General features: G+C 39.0%; 1 protein-coding gene across 2 annotated transcripts in view; it reads left to right on the top strand.

Moving 5' to 3' along the window:
* The window catches only part of PDE4D (phosphodiesterase 4D), a 1,544,760-nt gene that overhangs the window by 269,025 nt on the left and 1,258,711 nt on the right, over positions 1-17,024 (top strand). For both annotated transcript variants that reach the window (XM_071208178.1, XM_071208182.1), the window contains exon 2: positions 12,270-12,403. In XM_071208178.1, coding sequence (XP_071064279.1) covers positions 12,362-12,403 — 42 coding nt within the window. In that variant the 5' untranslated portion in view covers positions 12,270-12,361. The remainder of the gene's footprint in view (positions 1-12,269; positions 12,404-17,024) is intronic.

The raw sequence follows: 17,024 nt of genomic DNA, 5'->3' as shown, positions 1-17,024 counted from the left end.
TCTGACCTTCCCCCTTTCTCCCTTCCTCACTTCCCTCCCTCCCAGGGCTGTATGAAGGCTGTGTGAGGGTTCCTGTAGGAGATTCAAATGGGTCCCTGGTGAACCAACTCACCTCAGAAAATAATGTCTCTTAATTTCTTGAGAGAGAGTACCCACTCCTTGCCAGGAACTCTAAATATGCAATTGGAAGCCTGCAAAGCACATCCTACTGTCCCTCTCCCTTAGGTGTGTTACAGGGGGGCTAGTTAATTTTCTTTTTCTTTTTTTTTTTTTTGTAGATGATGGACTATATTTATTAGAACAAGTATTGGAAGGTTCTTTCATAAATTATAACAAATGTTCAACCCTCACACAAGATGTTAATAATAGAATGGTATATAGGAAAAATATGCCTAATATAAACTATGGATGATAGTTAATACTACTATTTTAATAATCTTTCATTAATTGTGATAAAACCAAATCCTGTTAAAGAAGTACAATTACAAAACTCTGCTATCATCAATTGAAATAAATGTTCCACACCAATGCAAGGTTATTGTTGCTAGAGTGGTATTCTGAAATCCTATATTTTATGCATGCTTGTGCTGTAAACTCAAAACTTCTCTAAAAAAAAAAAAATTAAAAATACATTGTCCAGGATTTTGAGCTGTATTTAGTGGGAGGAATAGAAAATGTGCTCCTACTCCATCTTGCCTCTCCCGTTCCATTTTTTAATAGTTTCATGTATTTTTATTTTGTCTTTTTTTAATTTAATTTAATTTTTTAAATTATTTATTTATTTTTTTAAAGTTACATTAAAAAAATATGAGGTCCCATTCAACCCCCCCGCCCCCACCCCCCACTCCCCCCACAGCAACACTCTCTCCCATCATCGTGACACATCCATTGCACCTGGTAAGTACATCTCCGAGCATCACTGCACCCCTAGTCAATGGTCCACATCATAGCCCACACTCTCCCATGTTCCATCCAGTGGGCCCTGGGGGGATCTACAATGTCCCGTAATTGTCTGTGAAGCACCACCCAGGACATCTCCTCGTCCCGAAAACGCCTCCACATCTCATCGCTTCCTCCCATTCCCCAAACCCAGCTGCCACCATGGCTACCCTTCCCACACCCATTCCACATTGTCTCTGTGGACATTGGATTGGTTGTGTCCATTGCACATCTATGTCAAGTGGGGGCTTAGATTCCACATGGATACTGGATGCACTCCTCCTGCTTTCAGTTGTAGACACTCTAGGCTCCATGGTGTGGTGGTTGACCTTCTTCAACTCGATGTTAGCTGAGTGGGGTAAGTCCAATAAATCAAAGTGTAGGAGCTGAAGTCTGTTGAGGTTCTGGGCCTGGGTGTCATATTATCAGTCCAGAGAGTCAGAACCCCTAAATATATCTAAAACCCCAGCACCAACTACAATTCCATTAAAGTAGCATGCAAATCTTGTGAAGAGAGATCCCCTCTGAGTCCAATTCCATCACTCAGAAACACCAGCTCCAAAGAAGGGCCATCTGCCATGGCAGTGAACCCCATCTGCCATGAGCATAGGACCCGTGGGTCTCTTTATCCCTCAGAAGAACCAATACCTGGGGTTGTATCTACTTTATCTGTCTCTCAGACTCTGCTCAGTTGTGCATAAGGGCATTCCTTCTGACAACCTCCAGACTCTTTTTTAGAGACTCATAGCCTTATATTCTCATTTCTCCTTTCCATTTCCCCCTTACATTAGGTCAAACAGCATTTTGAAGTCATGTTATTATATGTAGACAGGGATATTCTGCTGATCCGTGTTGAACCTTTAATTCAAGGTCCTTTTCTAGTTGCATCATCAGCTGATATGTGGTAGTGATCCCTTGGTGCCAGGGAGGCTCATCCCTGGGTGTCATGTCCCACGCTGGGGGGAATGCACTGCATCTACATGCTGAGTTTGGCTGTGAGAGTGGCCACATTTGAGTAACATGAAGGCTGTCAGGAGGAAACTCCCAGGCACAGTGCTACTCTAGTCCTTATTCTTATTGCTGGTGTATAGGCTCAAAAGCATACCCATAAGTATCAGGAGCCCACTGTTGGGCCCGCCTTCCTTCCTGGTTCTTGCCATTGCACCTGGGGGACTACCGCTGCTCCCCTGGGGTCCACGACAGTGTCTCCCCCGCCAGGGGCCCAGTACCCCCCCCAGCTATTGTTTTTAATTGTTTCCACTATGAGTATATCTAGACATTACTATATACCCTGGGCATATGCCCTGTATAACACTCCCTGTCAACCATATATATCCTGTCAATAACATCCTACATCAGTATTCCTCTGCTGCCATTGTTGAACCACTCTGTGATCCAAAACTTCCTGTAAAGTCAATCCCAACATAATGTTAGCTTCACAAGAGTCTTAGATCACCGAAATTCATATATACAATATACAGTACTTCCCCAGATTCACCATAAAACCTTTTCCCTTCCACAGCGATATTCACTTAACTTGTTCGTATCATATTTCCTGAAACTGATGTACAGATTCCGAGACAATAGCTTTCAAACAAGATGACATCTGTGCTTACTATGTGGTCCATACTTTAGGTTGTACAGTTTTCTAACCTTTTTAGTTATCCTATGTTTTGCCTTACGGTTTACATTATTAGTCTGTCGTCCCCTATATGTTTTTGGAGTAATATTACATGTTTTATATTCATCTTCATGTACTCTCACAAAACTCCTCTCTTGCCCCAATATTTACCTTGTTTCCATCCTTTCCACATCCATTTTCCCCTCCCCTTGGGGCCCACAACGCCAGCCAATCTCGATTTCCCAAGAGGCCATGTCCAGAGATACTTGCAGCAGTATTCAGGGCCTGACTTTCTCAACTGCCCTAATGCCCTGGGAGCCATCCTTTCTCACTAGAGATGCAGTTCTCTCTATTTGATGGCATTAGTCCTCCCCAGGATGTGGGTCCACCCCACCTCTCACTTCTTGGGTCTCTTCCCAATGGTACAACCCACCTTGGCCAAATGAGCCTTCAGCTATTCGCCCTGAGTCCGTCCCGCATCAGACCATACCCCCTGAGCATCCTAAACAGGTAACCCTCCTACTTATACTTTGATACGATTTTCTCAACATTTTGTTTTCAACGAACACCTGACGCTCTCCCATGTTTGTATGTTGCCCCTCCCTTCCCCCAATTTTTGGACAATATTACTCCTCTGCCCATCCCCAGCCCCCCTCAAACCCACAAAGCCCCACCCGAAGGCAACCCCTTGCCCCCATTTTGTCCCTTCTTTGTGCTCATACTTACCGCCAGCTCATCACAGATTCCACCCCTACAGATGTTAACTCACATCCTTCCTCCACCCCCCGATTTCCTGTAAGCCTCTTTTCCGGTGTCTAGCTCTCTGAGGCAGTTTGCTTATTTCATATCATTGAGGTCATGCAGTATTTGTCCTTCAATGCCTGGGTTGCTTCACTCAACATAAGATTCTCAAGGTTCATCCATGTTATCACGTGTGATTGTAGTGTATTTGTTCTAACAGCCGAGTAGTATTCCATTGAGTGTATATACCACATTTTATTGATCCACTCATCTGTTGATGGACATTTGGATTGATTCCAACTTTTGGCGATAGTAAACAATGCTGCTATGAACATTGGTGTACATATATCTGTTTGTGTCCTTGTTTTCAGTTCTGATGGGTATATACCCAGCAGTGGTAGTGCTGGGTCATATGGCAAATCTATGGTTAGTTTTTTGAGAAACCGCCAAACTGTCCTCCAGAATGGTTGGATCCTTCTGCATTCCCACCAGCAGTGGATGAGTGTTCCCATTTCTTCACATCCTCTCCAGCATTTGTATTCTTCTGTTTTTTTCATAGCTGCCAATCTTATGGGAGTAAGATGGTATCTCATTGTAGTTTTGATTTGCATTTCCCTGATAGCTAGAGATTTGGAACATTTTTTCATGTGCTTTTTAGCCATTTGTATTTCTTCTTTGGAGAAGTGTCTGTTTAAATCTTTTTCCCATTTTTTAAATGGGTTGTTTATCTTTTTGTTTTCAAGATTTATGAGTTCTTTATATATGCAAGTTATAAGTCTCTTATCAGATATATGGTTGCCAAATATTTTCTCCCATTGTGTGGGTTCCCTTTTTACTTTCTTGACAAACTCCTTTGAGGTGCAGAAGGCTTTAATTTTGAGGAAGTCCCATTTATCTATTTGTTCTTTTGCTGCTCGTGCTTCTGGTATGAAGTTCATAAAGCCATTTCCTATTACAAGGTACTGTAGATGTTTCCCTACACTTCTTTCCAAGATCTTTATGGTCTTGGCTCTTATATTTAGGTCTTTGATCCATCTTGAGTTGATCTTTGTATAAGGTGTGAGATGGTAATCCTCTTTCATTCTTCTACATATGGCTATCCAGTTCTCCAGGCACCATTTGTTGAATAGGCCATTCTCTCCCAGTTGAGAGGGTTTGGTGGCTTTATCGAATATTATATGGCTATATACCTGAGATTCTATATCTGAACTTTCAATTCGATTCCATTGGTCTGTGTGTCTCTCCTTATGCCAATACCATGCTGTTTTCACCACTGTAGCTTTGTAGTATGTTTTGAAGTCAGGAAGTGTGATTCCTCCTATTTCGTTTTTCTTTTTCAATATGTCTTTGGCTATTCGGGGCCTCTTTCCTTTCCAAATAAATTTCATAGTTAGTTTTTCTAGTTCCTTAAAGAAGGCTGTGTTGATTTTTATTGGGATTGCATTGAATGTGTAGATCAGTTTTGGTAGGATAGACATCTTAATAATATTCAGTCTTCCTATCCATGAACAAGGAATATTCTTCCATTTATTTAGGTCTTCTTTGATTTCCTTGAACAATCTTGTATAGTTCTCGGTGTATAAGATTTTTACCTCTTTAGTTAAATTTATTCCTAAGTATTTGATGTTTTTATTTATTATTGTGAATGGTATTTGTTTCTTGATTTTCTCCTGATCTTGCTCATTATTGGTGTACAGAAATGCTACTGATTTTTGCGCATTGATCTTATAACCTGTGACTTTGCTGAACTCATTTATGAGTTCTAGCAGCTTTGTTGTAGATCTCTCAGGTTTTTCTATATATAAGATCATGTCATCTGCAAATAATGAAATTTTGACTTCTTCCCTTCCAATTTGAATGCCTTTTATATCTGGTTCTTGCCTCAGTGCTCGTGCAAGTACTTCCAAGACAATGTTAAATAGGAGTGGAGACAATGGGCATCCTTGTCTTGTTCCTGAGTTTAGAGGAAAGGATTTCAGGATTTCGCCATTGTAAACAATGTTGGCTGTAGGTTTTTCATATATACTTTTTATCATGTTCAAAAAATTTCCTTGTATTCCGATCTTTTGGAGTGTTTTGGAGAAGGGGTGCTGTATTTTGTCAAATGCCTTTTCTGCATCTATAGATATAATCATGTGGTTTTTTTCCTTCAATCTGTTTATATGGTGTATCACATTAATTGATTTTCTTATGTTGAACCATCCTTGCATACCTGGAATAAATCCCAGTTGGTCATGGTGTATAATTCGTTTAATGTGTTGTTGAATACGATTAGCAAGTATTTTGTTAAGTATTTTTGCGTCTAGGTTCATTAGAGAAATTGGTCTGTAATTTTCCTTTCTTGTGGTGTCTTTGTTTGGCTTTGGTACTAGGATGATGTTGGCCTTATAGAAGGAGTTCGGCAATGTTCCTTCTGTTTCGATTTTTTGGAATAGTTTCAACAGGATTGGTGTTAGTTCTTTCCGGAATGTTTTGTAGAATTCACCTGTGAAGCTGTCTGGCCCTGGGCTCTTCTTAGTTGGGAGATTTTTAATGACTGATTCTATCTCTTTGCTTATGATTGGTTTGTTAAGATCCTCAATTTCTTCTTTCGTCAATATGGGCTGCTTATGTGTTTCTAGGAATTTGTCCATTTCCTCTAAATTGTCATTTTTGTTGGAATATAGTTTTTCAAAGTATCCTCTTATGATAGTCTTTATTTCTGTGGGGTCAGTGGTGATATCACCTTTCTCATTTCTTATTTTGTGTATTTGCATCTTTTCTCTTTTTTTCTTTGTTAGTCTCGCTAAAGGTTTGTCAATTTTGTTGATCTTCTCAAAAAACCAGCTCTTGGTCTTGTTTATTTTTTCAAGTGCTTTCTTATTTTCTATTTCATTTAGTTCTGCTCTTATCTTTGTTATTTCCTTCCTTCTTCTTCCTGTTGGGTTACTTTGTTGTTGTTTTTCTAATTCCGTCAAAAGAGCAGTTAGTTCTTCAATTTTTGCTCTTTCTTCTTTTTTGATACGTGAATTTATGGCTATAAATTTCCCTCTCAGTACTGCTTTTGCTGCGTCCCATAAATTTTGGTATGTTGTGTTATCATTATCATTTGATTCAAGGTAGTCATTGATTTCTTTTGAGATTTCCTCTTTGACCCACTGTTTTAGTTAATTTTCTGACTCCACCTTCTCCCAGACCAAGTTTCCTATCCCAGGATGTTTAGGTAAATTGGGCTTTCTCAGCAGATTTGCCTCTCCTCTCTTCCTAGGTTCTCCCCAAGTCAGCTGATATGCAACTGCAAACTTAATATAAGGGGTGGACCAGAAAATTGAACCTACACTCCTTGAACCCCTCTGCCCCTCCCACCTAATGCCTTCCACTCTCGGAGTTAGTTAGTCCAGAACCGGAGGACTAGGGCAATGCCGGATTTCCAGGAGTGCTGGGCTTGGGAAACAGAGGCCTGGGATAATGTGGACTTGGCATACATAGGTGTGAAATGTGGGTTGCAGGGGTTTAGGGAACTTGGCTTTGGGGTTCATGCATTTGGGGAACACGGGGCTTGGAAATGCTGCCATGTGACCAGCAGTTCTCAGGGAATGCTTCATCCCTTAGCCCTAGAGGGAAGGGATTTACCTTCCCACAGCTTCTGAGTTCAGTGTTGGAAACCCACAATTTTACCTTGAGGAAGCACTAATTTTGTTGCAATCTCTCCAGGTCAATGTCCAGACACCTCTTCTACTCTTTTTTCTTAATAGTGATTCAACTTCCTTTTTTATATTTGGCATATCTATAGCAATTTTTCCTTTCGAAATGAATCTAATCAAGGGAAGAGACTTGGTTTCACTTTGATGTCTGTTTAAATGTGTATTAATATTTTATTAATTGCACTCCATGTCTACAAGAAAAGGGATTTTAGCACAGGTACAATAAGTACAATAAGTAAACACTAAATCTCCATCAGTTGAAAAAATAAGATCTTCATCAATGAGATGTTAGCATAATACGTTGTAGGGTTAAACATATAGAGTTAACACCTTACTTGCCCCATCACGTAAGTGACCAGAGTGGAAAGCCCAAATTCCTGATCACTCCCATCATGTGCTGGGCAGCGGAGTCCTCTATTTTTCTCCATTCCTTCTCCCAGACTTCAGTAACCTGTGTGAGGGAGGGGGAAAGAAAAGCTCTGGCAGAGCAATGACTTAGCTCCTTATAGCTAGGCATTTACAGTTTTTACTGCTTCCTTGTTGCTTTGGTACCATGTTCGTCCATCATTGCTAATCCAAATCTCTGCCATCTCCCCGATGTCCCTACCTTTTCAAATTTAAAAATAATCTTTCTTACCAAGATTGTGCCATTCTCTGGGAGCTCTTAAAACTTTTCTTATAATCCTGTTTACTGGAGATTTTTCTTGATTGTTTTGTCCACCTTTGTCTTCAGGTCTTTTCACTTTTCCTTCTTCCCTGGTTCACATTTTTCAGCTTTGAGAAATGTACAAGCCCTAACTAATTATGTTGGTAAACCTTCCCATGATATGATCAATCCAATTGTATTAATTAGGACTCTATTGGAGCCATCATTTATAAAAGAGAATTTATTTAAAGAATTTTAGGATCTATCCTAAGGCCTGAAGGTAGCTGGGCCTTGGGAAAATCTAAAACCTAGGATTGGAAGATGGGATTCTCCCTCTGACTTATCTCTGTTCGTCTTTGTGTATCTTCCCCATTCTTCTCCGTCTCCAAAAACCACCTCCCATTGCTAAATTAGTCCATAAGATAAGAAATGTGGCCACGAATGCCTTTGGCTGACCACAGTTATAATCTAGCACCCAGTTAGCACCAGTATTTCCAGGGAAAGAGTTCATTAGTACTCATGTCCACCTCACCACAATATGAACTGATTGTCAAACTGAGGGAGCTTTTCACTTTTGATGTCTTTTTAATGCATCCTTAGAAAAATCTTTTGAGGGGGTAGAAAATACACTACATTGGAGACAGACCCAGTCAATTAACTCTGGTCATTTTAGGCAACTGAACCAAAACAATTCTTTTCTCCTGTATCTCGAAAGTTTGGTGGTTTTCTGAGAGCTTAGAACAGTGTCGTCATAAATTAGATGTTCAATAAATGATTTTTAAAAATTGTATGCCTCTCAATTTCTTAATAATTTAGCAGCCACTAAATAAACGGAGTTACAGTGTTGAAGAAAAACAGTTCTAAAAGAGAGGCAGAATAGAAAAATTCCTCTGAAACATACAAAACACATTCAAAGCCTCTTTCCTAGATGCAGATAATTATAAACCTTTTTCACTCTTATGTGTAAGAGTACAACTGGATATTTGAAGTTTAAATGAATAGATTTAACACATATGTGCAAGGACCTTTATAGTTTTCAGAAAACTTTCTGAGATATTATTTAATTAATCCCAGTAACGACCCTGTAGGGTGGCTTTTGGAGATTCTGTTATCTCCACTTTACAGGGAAGCAAGCAACTGGCAGAGGAGTCAGAGAAGGGATTTTCCTGATACCATATAGCTTGTATGTATGATGCCGAGATGAAAGTCAAACTGATTTCTTCTGCTGCCCAGGCCAGGGCTCTTTCCACTATATTATTCCTTAATCTCTAGGAAAGAAACTGTTTTGAGTCCCTTATCCCTGCATCGATTTATACAGGTGCTCCAGTTCAGATTCTCTCTCTGAGGGTTCTGGCACCATCCATCGTACCTGTCTCTGCTCTTCATTTTAATTTCTAAAGCATTCTCCCTGCAGGAACTGACACTTCCTTATCCTAATTAACTTTTACATGGGAACTCCTATAGTCCTGAAATGGCACGTTCCAACGTTCTCTCGCCTGGTTTTCTTTTTAGTGTACCTGGAGGGAGAAAGTGTTTCTGCTGTCTCCCTGCATTATCTTTGCTGAGGGAGGAATTTGTAAGAACTAAGAGAATGCCTTCCGGAGAGCAAACCCTTTTTATCAAACATTCTTTGGCTGAGGCCCAGTTTGGATATTTGTAAGGATTACCATTTGTTGATAATTAAAATGCATTGGCTCACGATATTGGCAGAATATCCATGTGGCAATGTGGGTGAAAACATGTACTTTGGAGCCAGACAAATCAGGTTTGAATCCTGGTTCTGCTATTTCACTGGACAATTAACTTCTTGGAGCTGAATTTCTTTTTCATACAATAGGGATAATATAGTAATAGTATCTATTTTTTGGGGGGGTTTTATGACAATTAAAGAGAAATGACAGATATTTTTCTTAGGATGAAATGAGGTAGCAGAAATATGTAGACTGCAGGTTGAATTTATGTTGCATGTCTTCCATTTCTCCTACAGGTCTACCTTCCATCCTGTTCCACCTTGGGAGGTGGGAGGTTAAGCAGTGGCTGAGTACGTCAGCAGTTTTCTTTGCCCTCTGGCTTCTGGTTGCATTTGGCCAGTGCAGAGTCCTGGCAGGAACTCAGAGGGAGGGAGGAGAATGAGATCTCTGTTCCTCCCCTGAGCTCCTTCCTTGCAAGGTCACCTCAGACTACCTAAGTCCAAGAAAGTAACCATCTTGAAAGGCAAATGGCTCTATAAAACACTCTCCTAGGTATTGACTAGTTATCAGAGTCTCTCCTTGTCCCTTTGGGCCCAGGGTTGGTAAGAATTTCATTATTGCTAACTTTAGGTACTGCATCGTTGCTTGTGGGCTCCTCTGCTTGACCACATTTTCATACATAGTCTCTTTACTGAACTTTGCCTACTGAGCCTAATATGAATGTGCTGTTTGATTACTCCTGAGACCCTAAATGATGAATTATTCATTACTGCTTAGTTGCTTAGTTGAAAGGGTATTTGCCTAAATCTGTTTTATTTGATGGAGTTTAGCACTCTCAGGGGAAAATATAAGGATGGATTGTTGTGGTTGTTGTTGTTTGCCATTGGATACTAAGAGAGGAAGAGGTGGCGATGATTGATGCTGCTGCTGATGAGGAGAGCTGCTGATGAGGAGAGCAGGTGCCAAGCATTCTCCTAGACGCTTTATAGCCATTAATTAGCTCATTTAAACTCTATTCACCCATTCGTATTATTATCTCCCTTTTACAGATTTGGAAACAGCTCAGAGAGGTTAAGTAGCTTATCCAAGGCTACAACAGAATGACAGTGAGGGGCTGACATTCTGACCTGTGCGTTTTTTGGTTCCAAATCCTTGCTCTTCTAGCTGGACCTTGCTGCCCACTAGATATACAAACAGAGGGTTCAACCCATCAGCTATCAGTTTTCAATAAAATTCATTGCCTATTCAAATTCCTATGGTTCTAAATTCCTATAGGAAAGAATCTTTGATGATGATCTTTGAATTATGCCAAAGCATATCATCAGTGTAACTGTTTGTTAAAAACCTGATGAATTCTGCAAAACGTATCAGGTCAAATCCATTATTTGTTTGATTTAAGGGATTTTAAAAATTTCAAACAATTGAGTCACTAGCCCACCAGAGACATCCCACAGTTGTCCCTCAGGTACTCATTAAATATTGAATGAATTATTAAATATTTTGAATGCATTTTTCTCTGATCATGTATAAGCCTCCTAAGCCTCCCCCAGCAGTTTTTTTAAGTCATGGAATGTTTAGTTCATAGTTTATATGATTTCTGTCTACTTCTTATGTCGACTTAGGTGAATAAAATAATTCCATATTTTCTTAGCACCTATGAATTACTCGGCATTATAGCTAATCTGTAAAGGTGACTGAATTCCTAGAGGTGTACCAGTTGAGAAGTTTCCGTTTGTGGATCATCTCCTCTCTCTACTGCTGATGGCTGGCCTCTTCCATGGGCCTGCACTGATGCTGTGTTCCCTGAAAGTCTCCTCACTTTTGTATGTTTATATATGTAATTATATGTTTACATATATGTATGTTTTATTTATATATGTATTTTGTTTATTTTTGAATGTATGCTTCACACTATTTGTACTTTGTTATTGTTCAATCATTTCAACAAAATAAACTCTTTGAGGCCTTGCTCACTGTTACTCTTTTCCCTAAACCTCAGACACATCTATTGAGAAGTTTGCAACAAATCCAAATGATAAAATTACAAGCTGCTGTTAGAATTAGCCTATACCTACAAAGTCAGAGTTTTGTGTTTTGGGGAAGACTGTTTGCCTCATTCCCTTTTCCTAAGGGTGAGTGCTTCCCATAGGGACTCCAGCCCACATGCACATACACCCTGCCAGTATGCAAGTCATGTCCAGCTATAGCTTAATGTCAGAAATGAACAAAACCCAGAGAGCTGTTTAATTTTTTCTTCCCTCAAAGTTGAAAACAGTGGCTAATGGAAACGGAAAACTAGGTAATAACGTTATCTATTCTTGGAAATAATAATTATTGCTTGACTAGGTCAACTGTTTCTTCAGTTGGCTAGGTCAACTGTTTGCCCTCAACTTCTCCCAACCATGCCTTTTAACCTCTTTGAATGGAAAGGGTAGAGAACTCACTATATTTACTGAAATGCAATTGGACTGGCTTGAAAGTACTGTGGGCTTATTGCTAATGAAGCAGTGCAGTACCCAGAGGGTTCTTCCCTTCACATGTGGGTAAGATTCCTCCAGCAGTGGGCAATGCTACCTTAGTTAGCCCTTCATAGAAAATTGAGGGTTCCACAGCTATACCAGCAAGGATCAGCACATATACAATTCTGTTTGCATTCTCATTTTATCCATGTAACTTTACAGTATAGCTAGCATAGTTATTTTTTCAGCCACTAAAATGTAGACTTGAATATTTGAGGGAAAACAGATGGTACTAGAAATCTTTTTTGCACTTAACAAAAACTGTTCTGGAAAAGTTGCTTAAATGTACTTTTATTGCTTTAAATACACCACCACTATAGACTGTTCTGATGAATTATTTAGGAATTACTGTCCTAGTCTAAGACAGCATTTTGAAGCGCATGTGTTAATCATATACTTGATTAAACATTTCCTTGCCTTCCTTTTCAGCATGCTAGTTGGCTTTTGAGTGGATACTTGTTGCAGTGAGAGAACTGACTTTGGAAACAACTAGTACCTGCTTGATTTACCTAAAACACACCATGGAAAGAAATACTTGTGATTTGCTTTCTCGCAGCAAAAGTGTAAGTAACTTTTGTTTTCATTTCATTTCTGAAAATGTGTGCACATTACTTTTTTACTATTTTCTTTGGACTTGAGTACTGTGTTTTCAGGCTTGTGGGGAACTCTTAGTTAACTTTCAGTTCTCTGAGTATATGCAGCTTTTTAACTAATGAAGACTTGTTTATCTTTGTAGTCTGGTTGGCATTTGATGGGAATTCTCTTTCAGTTAGGTTAAATGCCTTACTATTCATTTGTATAAGCCTACTGGCATGACATTGAACAACAGAGTTTTGGATGCAAGCGCAAAATATGAGATTAACAATTAAAGTTAAAGAAATGTATGTTTTTAATATCAAATTTTCTGGGCAAGTCCAAAAAGATGAATTGAACTTATGTCACTAGGCACTTCAGTGGATCATATTCTGAAAGATCATGTACATAGTGAATAATGTGAATACTTGATCAGTGGGGAATCATTTCCATGAGCTTCCTACTCTGGCCTATGTCTCTAATCTTTCCTCCCTTGTAAATTTTTTTGAGTGAATTTAGTCAGGGCCCTGATGGAAGATTAAGCCTTCTTCCCAATTACTCAATGCTCTTCAGGCACCAAATTCATCATACTTTTTAGATTTCTTTTAGTTAGTTTGCTTATTTATTTGTTTTTGAGGTACTGGGACCAGGGATTGAACCTGGGACCTCATATGTGGGAAGCCGGCACTCAGTCACTGAGCCACATTGGCTCCCTGAGAAAAATTTTTTATTGTCTTTTTTTAAAAAAGATACATAGATCACACAAAATATTACATTAAAAATATGAGGTTTCCACATACCCCACTCCCCCTCCACTCCTCCCACATCTATGACCTCTTTCATCACCGTGGCACATTCACTGCATTTGATGAATACATTTTGGAGCACTGCTATACCACATGGATTATAGTTTACATTGTAATTTACATTCTCCCCCAGTCCATTCAGTGGCTTATGGCAGTATGTATAATGTCCTGCATCTGTCCCTGCAATATCATTCAGGACAACTCCAGGGCCTGAAAATGCCCCTGTATCACATCTCTTCTTCCCTCTCCCTCTTCCCTGCCCTCAGCAGCTCCTGTGACCACTGTCTCCACATCAATGATACAATTTCTTCTATTGCTAGAGTCACAATAATTCTGTAGTAGAATACCAGTAAGTCCACTCTAATCCATATTTTCTGTCCACATGTAATCTGGGCCCTGAGCCTCAGCAGAGTTGCAATACCTATTTCTCCATTTCATTGGACTTACCCAGGTCAGCTAACAGGGAGGTGAGGGTGGTCAACCACCACACAAGGGAACCAAGAGAGTCTACATCCACAGGTAGAAGAATCTCATCCATCAGCCATATTGGATCTAAGCCCCCTCTCAATTTAAAGGTGAAGTAGACATCACCATCTTTTCGTTTTTTAAATAGAGCATAAGCAAAATAAGCATATAGAGCAGCTTGAAGAAAGCTACACAAGACAGGGATCAAAATAGACTGTTAATATCCACCTGGCCAGCTCTAAAAACATGTCCTTTTGTTCATTTACCCAAGGGGGGAAAGTCATCCAAACAAGATGTAGTTGTGACTTCAGAACATTCATTTGAAGGCATCAGAAAAACCAAAAATGTGAACACATTTTTCTGGTTATGTGAAAACTTTGTGTTAGAACCAGTGATTCTGTTGTCATGGGCCAAGGCATCTGTCACTCTTGCTATAGAATTGCCATTCAGCCTCTAAGAGTGAGGAATGCATAACTATGTGGAAGGAGAAGGGCATTATACCTAATAAAGTTTCTTAAAAAATGAGGATGTACTAAGAGGTATGCCAGTCCTTTGGCTGAGTATTAACTGTCTTTAATGACCATCCAAGTAAATTCTACAAACTCTGAAGGAATCATTTGTTTAACAGGTTAAGGTTCAGTAATGCAGATTTCTGCATAAAATAAAGGTGTCAAGGCCTGGAATCTGAAATTCCTTCTATCATCAAAACAGCTTGCGTATTGTAATATAAGGTGACCTGCATACAAATTACCAAACTGCAAATACCTATCTTTCTGTTACTGAGCTTTTCTTATTATAAATTAGATTTGAAAGCAACTCATTCACATAATGCCCCTTCTTTTATTGAATTTCAGAGATCTGTGATATGAAAATATGTGTAAAGGCAAAAGGAAGAATATTTTGGGAAATTAAAAAATATGTAATTAAACATTTCCCTGTTCTTGGAGAAAAACATTCTAAAAGCAAATGATTAACTCTGCTGTGACTTTAAGGAACTGCGAGTACTTATTGATGCTTGAAGATGTCCTATTTATATTTGCCAAATGCAGAAATTTTCATCTCTGTGGAAAGGCTCAAGCTTCCCAGATTAAGAGAGCTTGAGTTGCCTACACTTGTCCAAATGTAAACAGAACTCTCATTTCACTGCTTCTTAGCTTCTTGAAAAGTCACTGGAATGAAGAAAGTACTTCCACTTAATTAAATGAGTCTAAGCAGGAGATCACTATCTGTCAGGGAAAAGAGTTGGACTTTTCACCTAGTTAGCAATTGTCACTTTAGAGTTTCAAAAATTGATTCTTCACCGATCTGTTATTACCACCCCTATCCTGGTAAATCTCTGGCACAACAGAATCCAAAATTGTATGCTGACATATAGGGTTCCCTGTTCTTGATGAGGCAAGTTTAAAGAATTAATTTGATTTAGAATCTGAGAATGTTTCTCTTTGGTTCTAAAGGTTAAAAAGTTCTCTTCTCTTCCCTACATGGCTCTACATATTACATTTCATGGTGAAAACTTAGGGCATACAAAGGAGGAGGAAAGAAAGAAGACTGTCTTTAGACAATCAACCTATTTATTCCTGAGGAAGTCATTGTTAATTGTATTTTCCCCCTCACATGCAAGGCCTAGTGCAGATGTCCTTTTAACGATTAATGCTTTGAATCCTTCCTTTATTTAAAAGGGATCCAAACATTTTTAGCTTTAAAAACTCCATTTTTCATTTAAAATGAAATTTTGCTAGTTTGGGAGTGGGGGCATAATTTGCAGTTGTAGTGGGTTAAAAGAGCGGGTCTGGGCATACAATGGGGAGCACAAAATATGTAGCATTCTCCCATGCTTATGGCTTGTTATATTGTGGGAGGCAGGCATTCACCAAAGAATCACAAAAATAAGTGTAAAGTTACAATTCTCTGAAATGTCTTCTTCCTTAAGGTAAGTATCCTTCAACTTGTTCTCATATATAATGGCTATTTGTCTTTCTCCATGTTAAAATGTAAACTTCCTAAGGACAGGAGTTTTATTTATTTATTTTTCATTGTATCCTTAGTGCCAAGCACAATGTCTTACATGTGGTAGAAAATAATGTTAAAGGAATGAGTGAATCAATAAACCATGATAACTGCTGAGAGAAGCTTCATAGTATTGTGGTAGCATGTAATACAAAGACTTGGCCTAGTCAGGGAGGCCGGGTTTAATAGTCAGGTTTAAAGAACCAACAGATTCTTTTAATCTTAATCTTATTAATCTTTGAATAAATATATGTATTATATCATGAGATTTATTATAGGAATTGGCCCATGTGATTTTGGGCATTAGCAAATCCAAGTTCCATAAGGCAGGCCATGAGTCCAAGTTGGGAACTCCGATGAAGATTTTGATGAATTTCCTAGGAAAAGGTGATAAGTAGATAGAGAAATTCTTCATTCTGAGTGCTGAAGTCATCAATTCTAACTTTAAGACCTGTGATTGATTGGATGAGACTTTTCTCATTGCTAAAGGCCATCTCCTTTATTAACTGGAGATGTACTCAGCCATAGATGCAATCACCTGACTGCATCTATAAAATACCCTCAGAGTTAACAATCAGGGCAGTGTTTGCTTGACCAAACAACTGACTACCACAACCTAGCCAAGGTGATACATGAAATTAACCATCACAGGCAAGGCTTTCATAAGGAAAAGATGATTCAGAGCAGTGACTTGAAGAATGGGTTAGCCTACCTTGGCAAAGTAGGAGTGCAGGGGGCTTCCAGGTGAAGTTAACAGGATACGCGGTGACTCTCTGGTGGTAGGAAAAGTGGTAGCTTCAAGTACATGAACAAAGGCTAGAATAACTAACCCTAGGTGGAAAACATTGGGAGATAGAGGAAATTGAACATGTTTAAGAGATTTTCATGAGAAAAAGGTGATAGAGCTTTTTAAAGTATTGAACCTGAGAACTGGATAAGGAGAAAGTTTAGAATGTGCCTTCTGGACTCCAGGTGTACTTAATAAGATGGATGTGGTTCCTCCGCTGAGATGGATCACACTGTGTGAACACCATGGTGCAAGTGGTGAGAAGGTACACCTGAGTAAAACGCTGTTGAGCTTGAGATATTTTAAAATATAGGAGTCTGGAGAGCAGAGGGGAGGTCTGGACTGGAAGAAATAATTTTGCGAGTAATTTTATTTAATTTTATTTAATTCATACAAATAGTTGATTTTGGTGATTTTAATTATTATTTTTTTCTTTATTGTAGAAGTTTTAGGTTTACAGATAGTATAAAATACAGGATTCCCATATACCACACTATTTATTATTAACAACTTGCATTGGTGAGGAACAATTGCTACAATTGATGA

This window comes from Dasypus novemcinctus, chromosome 2 (genome assembly GCF_030445035.2).
Source record: "Dasypus novemcinctus isolate mDasNov1 chromosome 2, mDasNov1.1.hap2, whole genome shotgun sequence".
Classification (NCBI taxonomy): domain Eukaryota; kingdom Metazoa; phylum Chordata; class Mammalia; order Cingulata; family Dasypodidae; genus Dasypus; species Dasypus novemcinctus.
The sequence above is the reverse complement of the archived record's forward strand: the minus strand, read 5'-3'. Positions and strand labels throughout refer to the sequence as shown.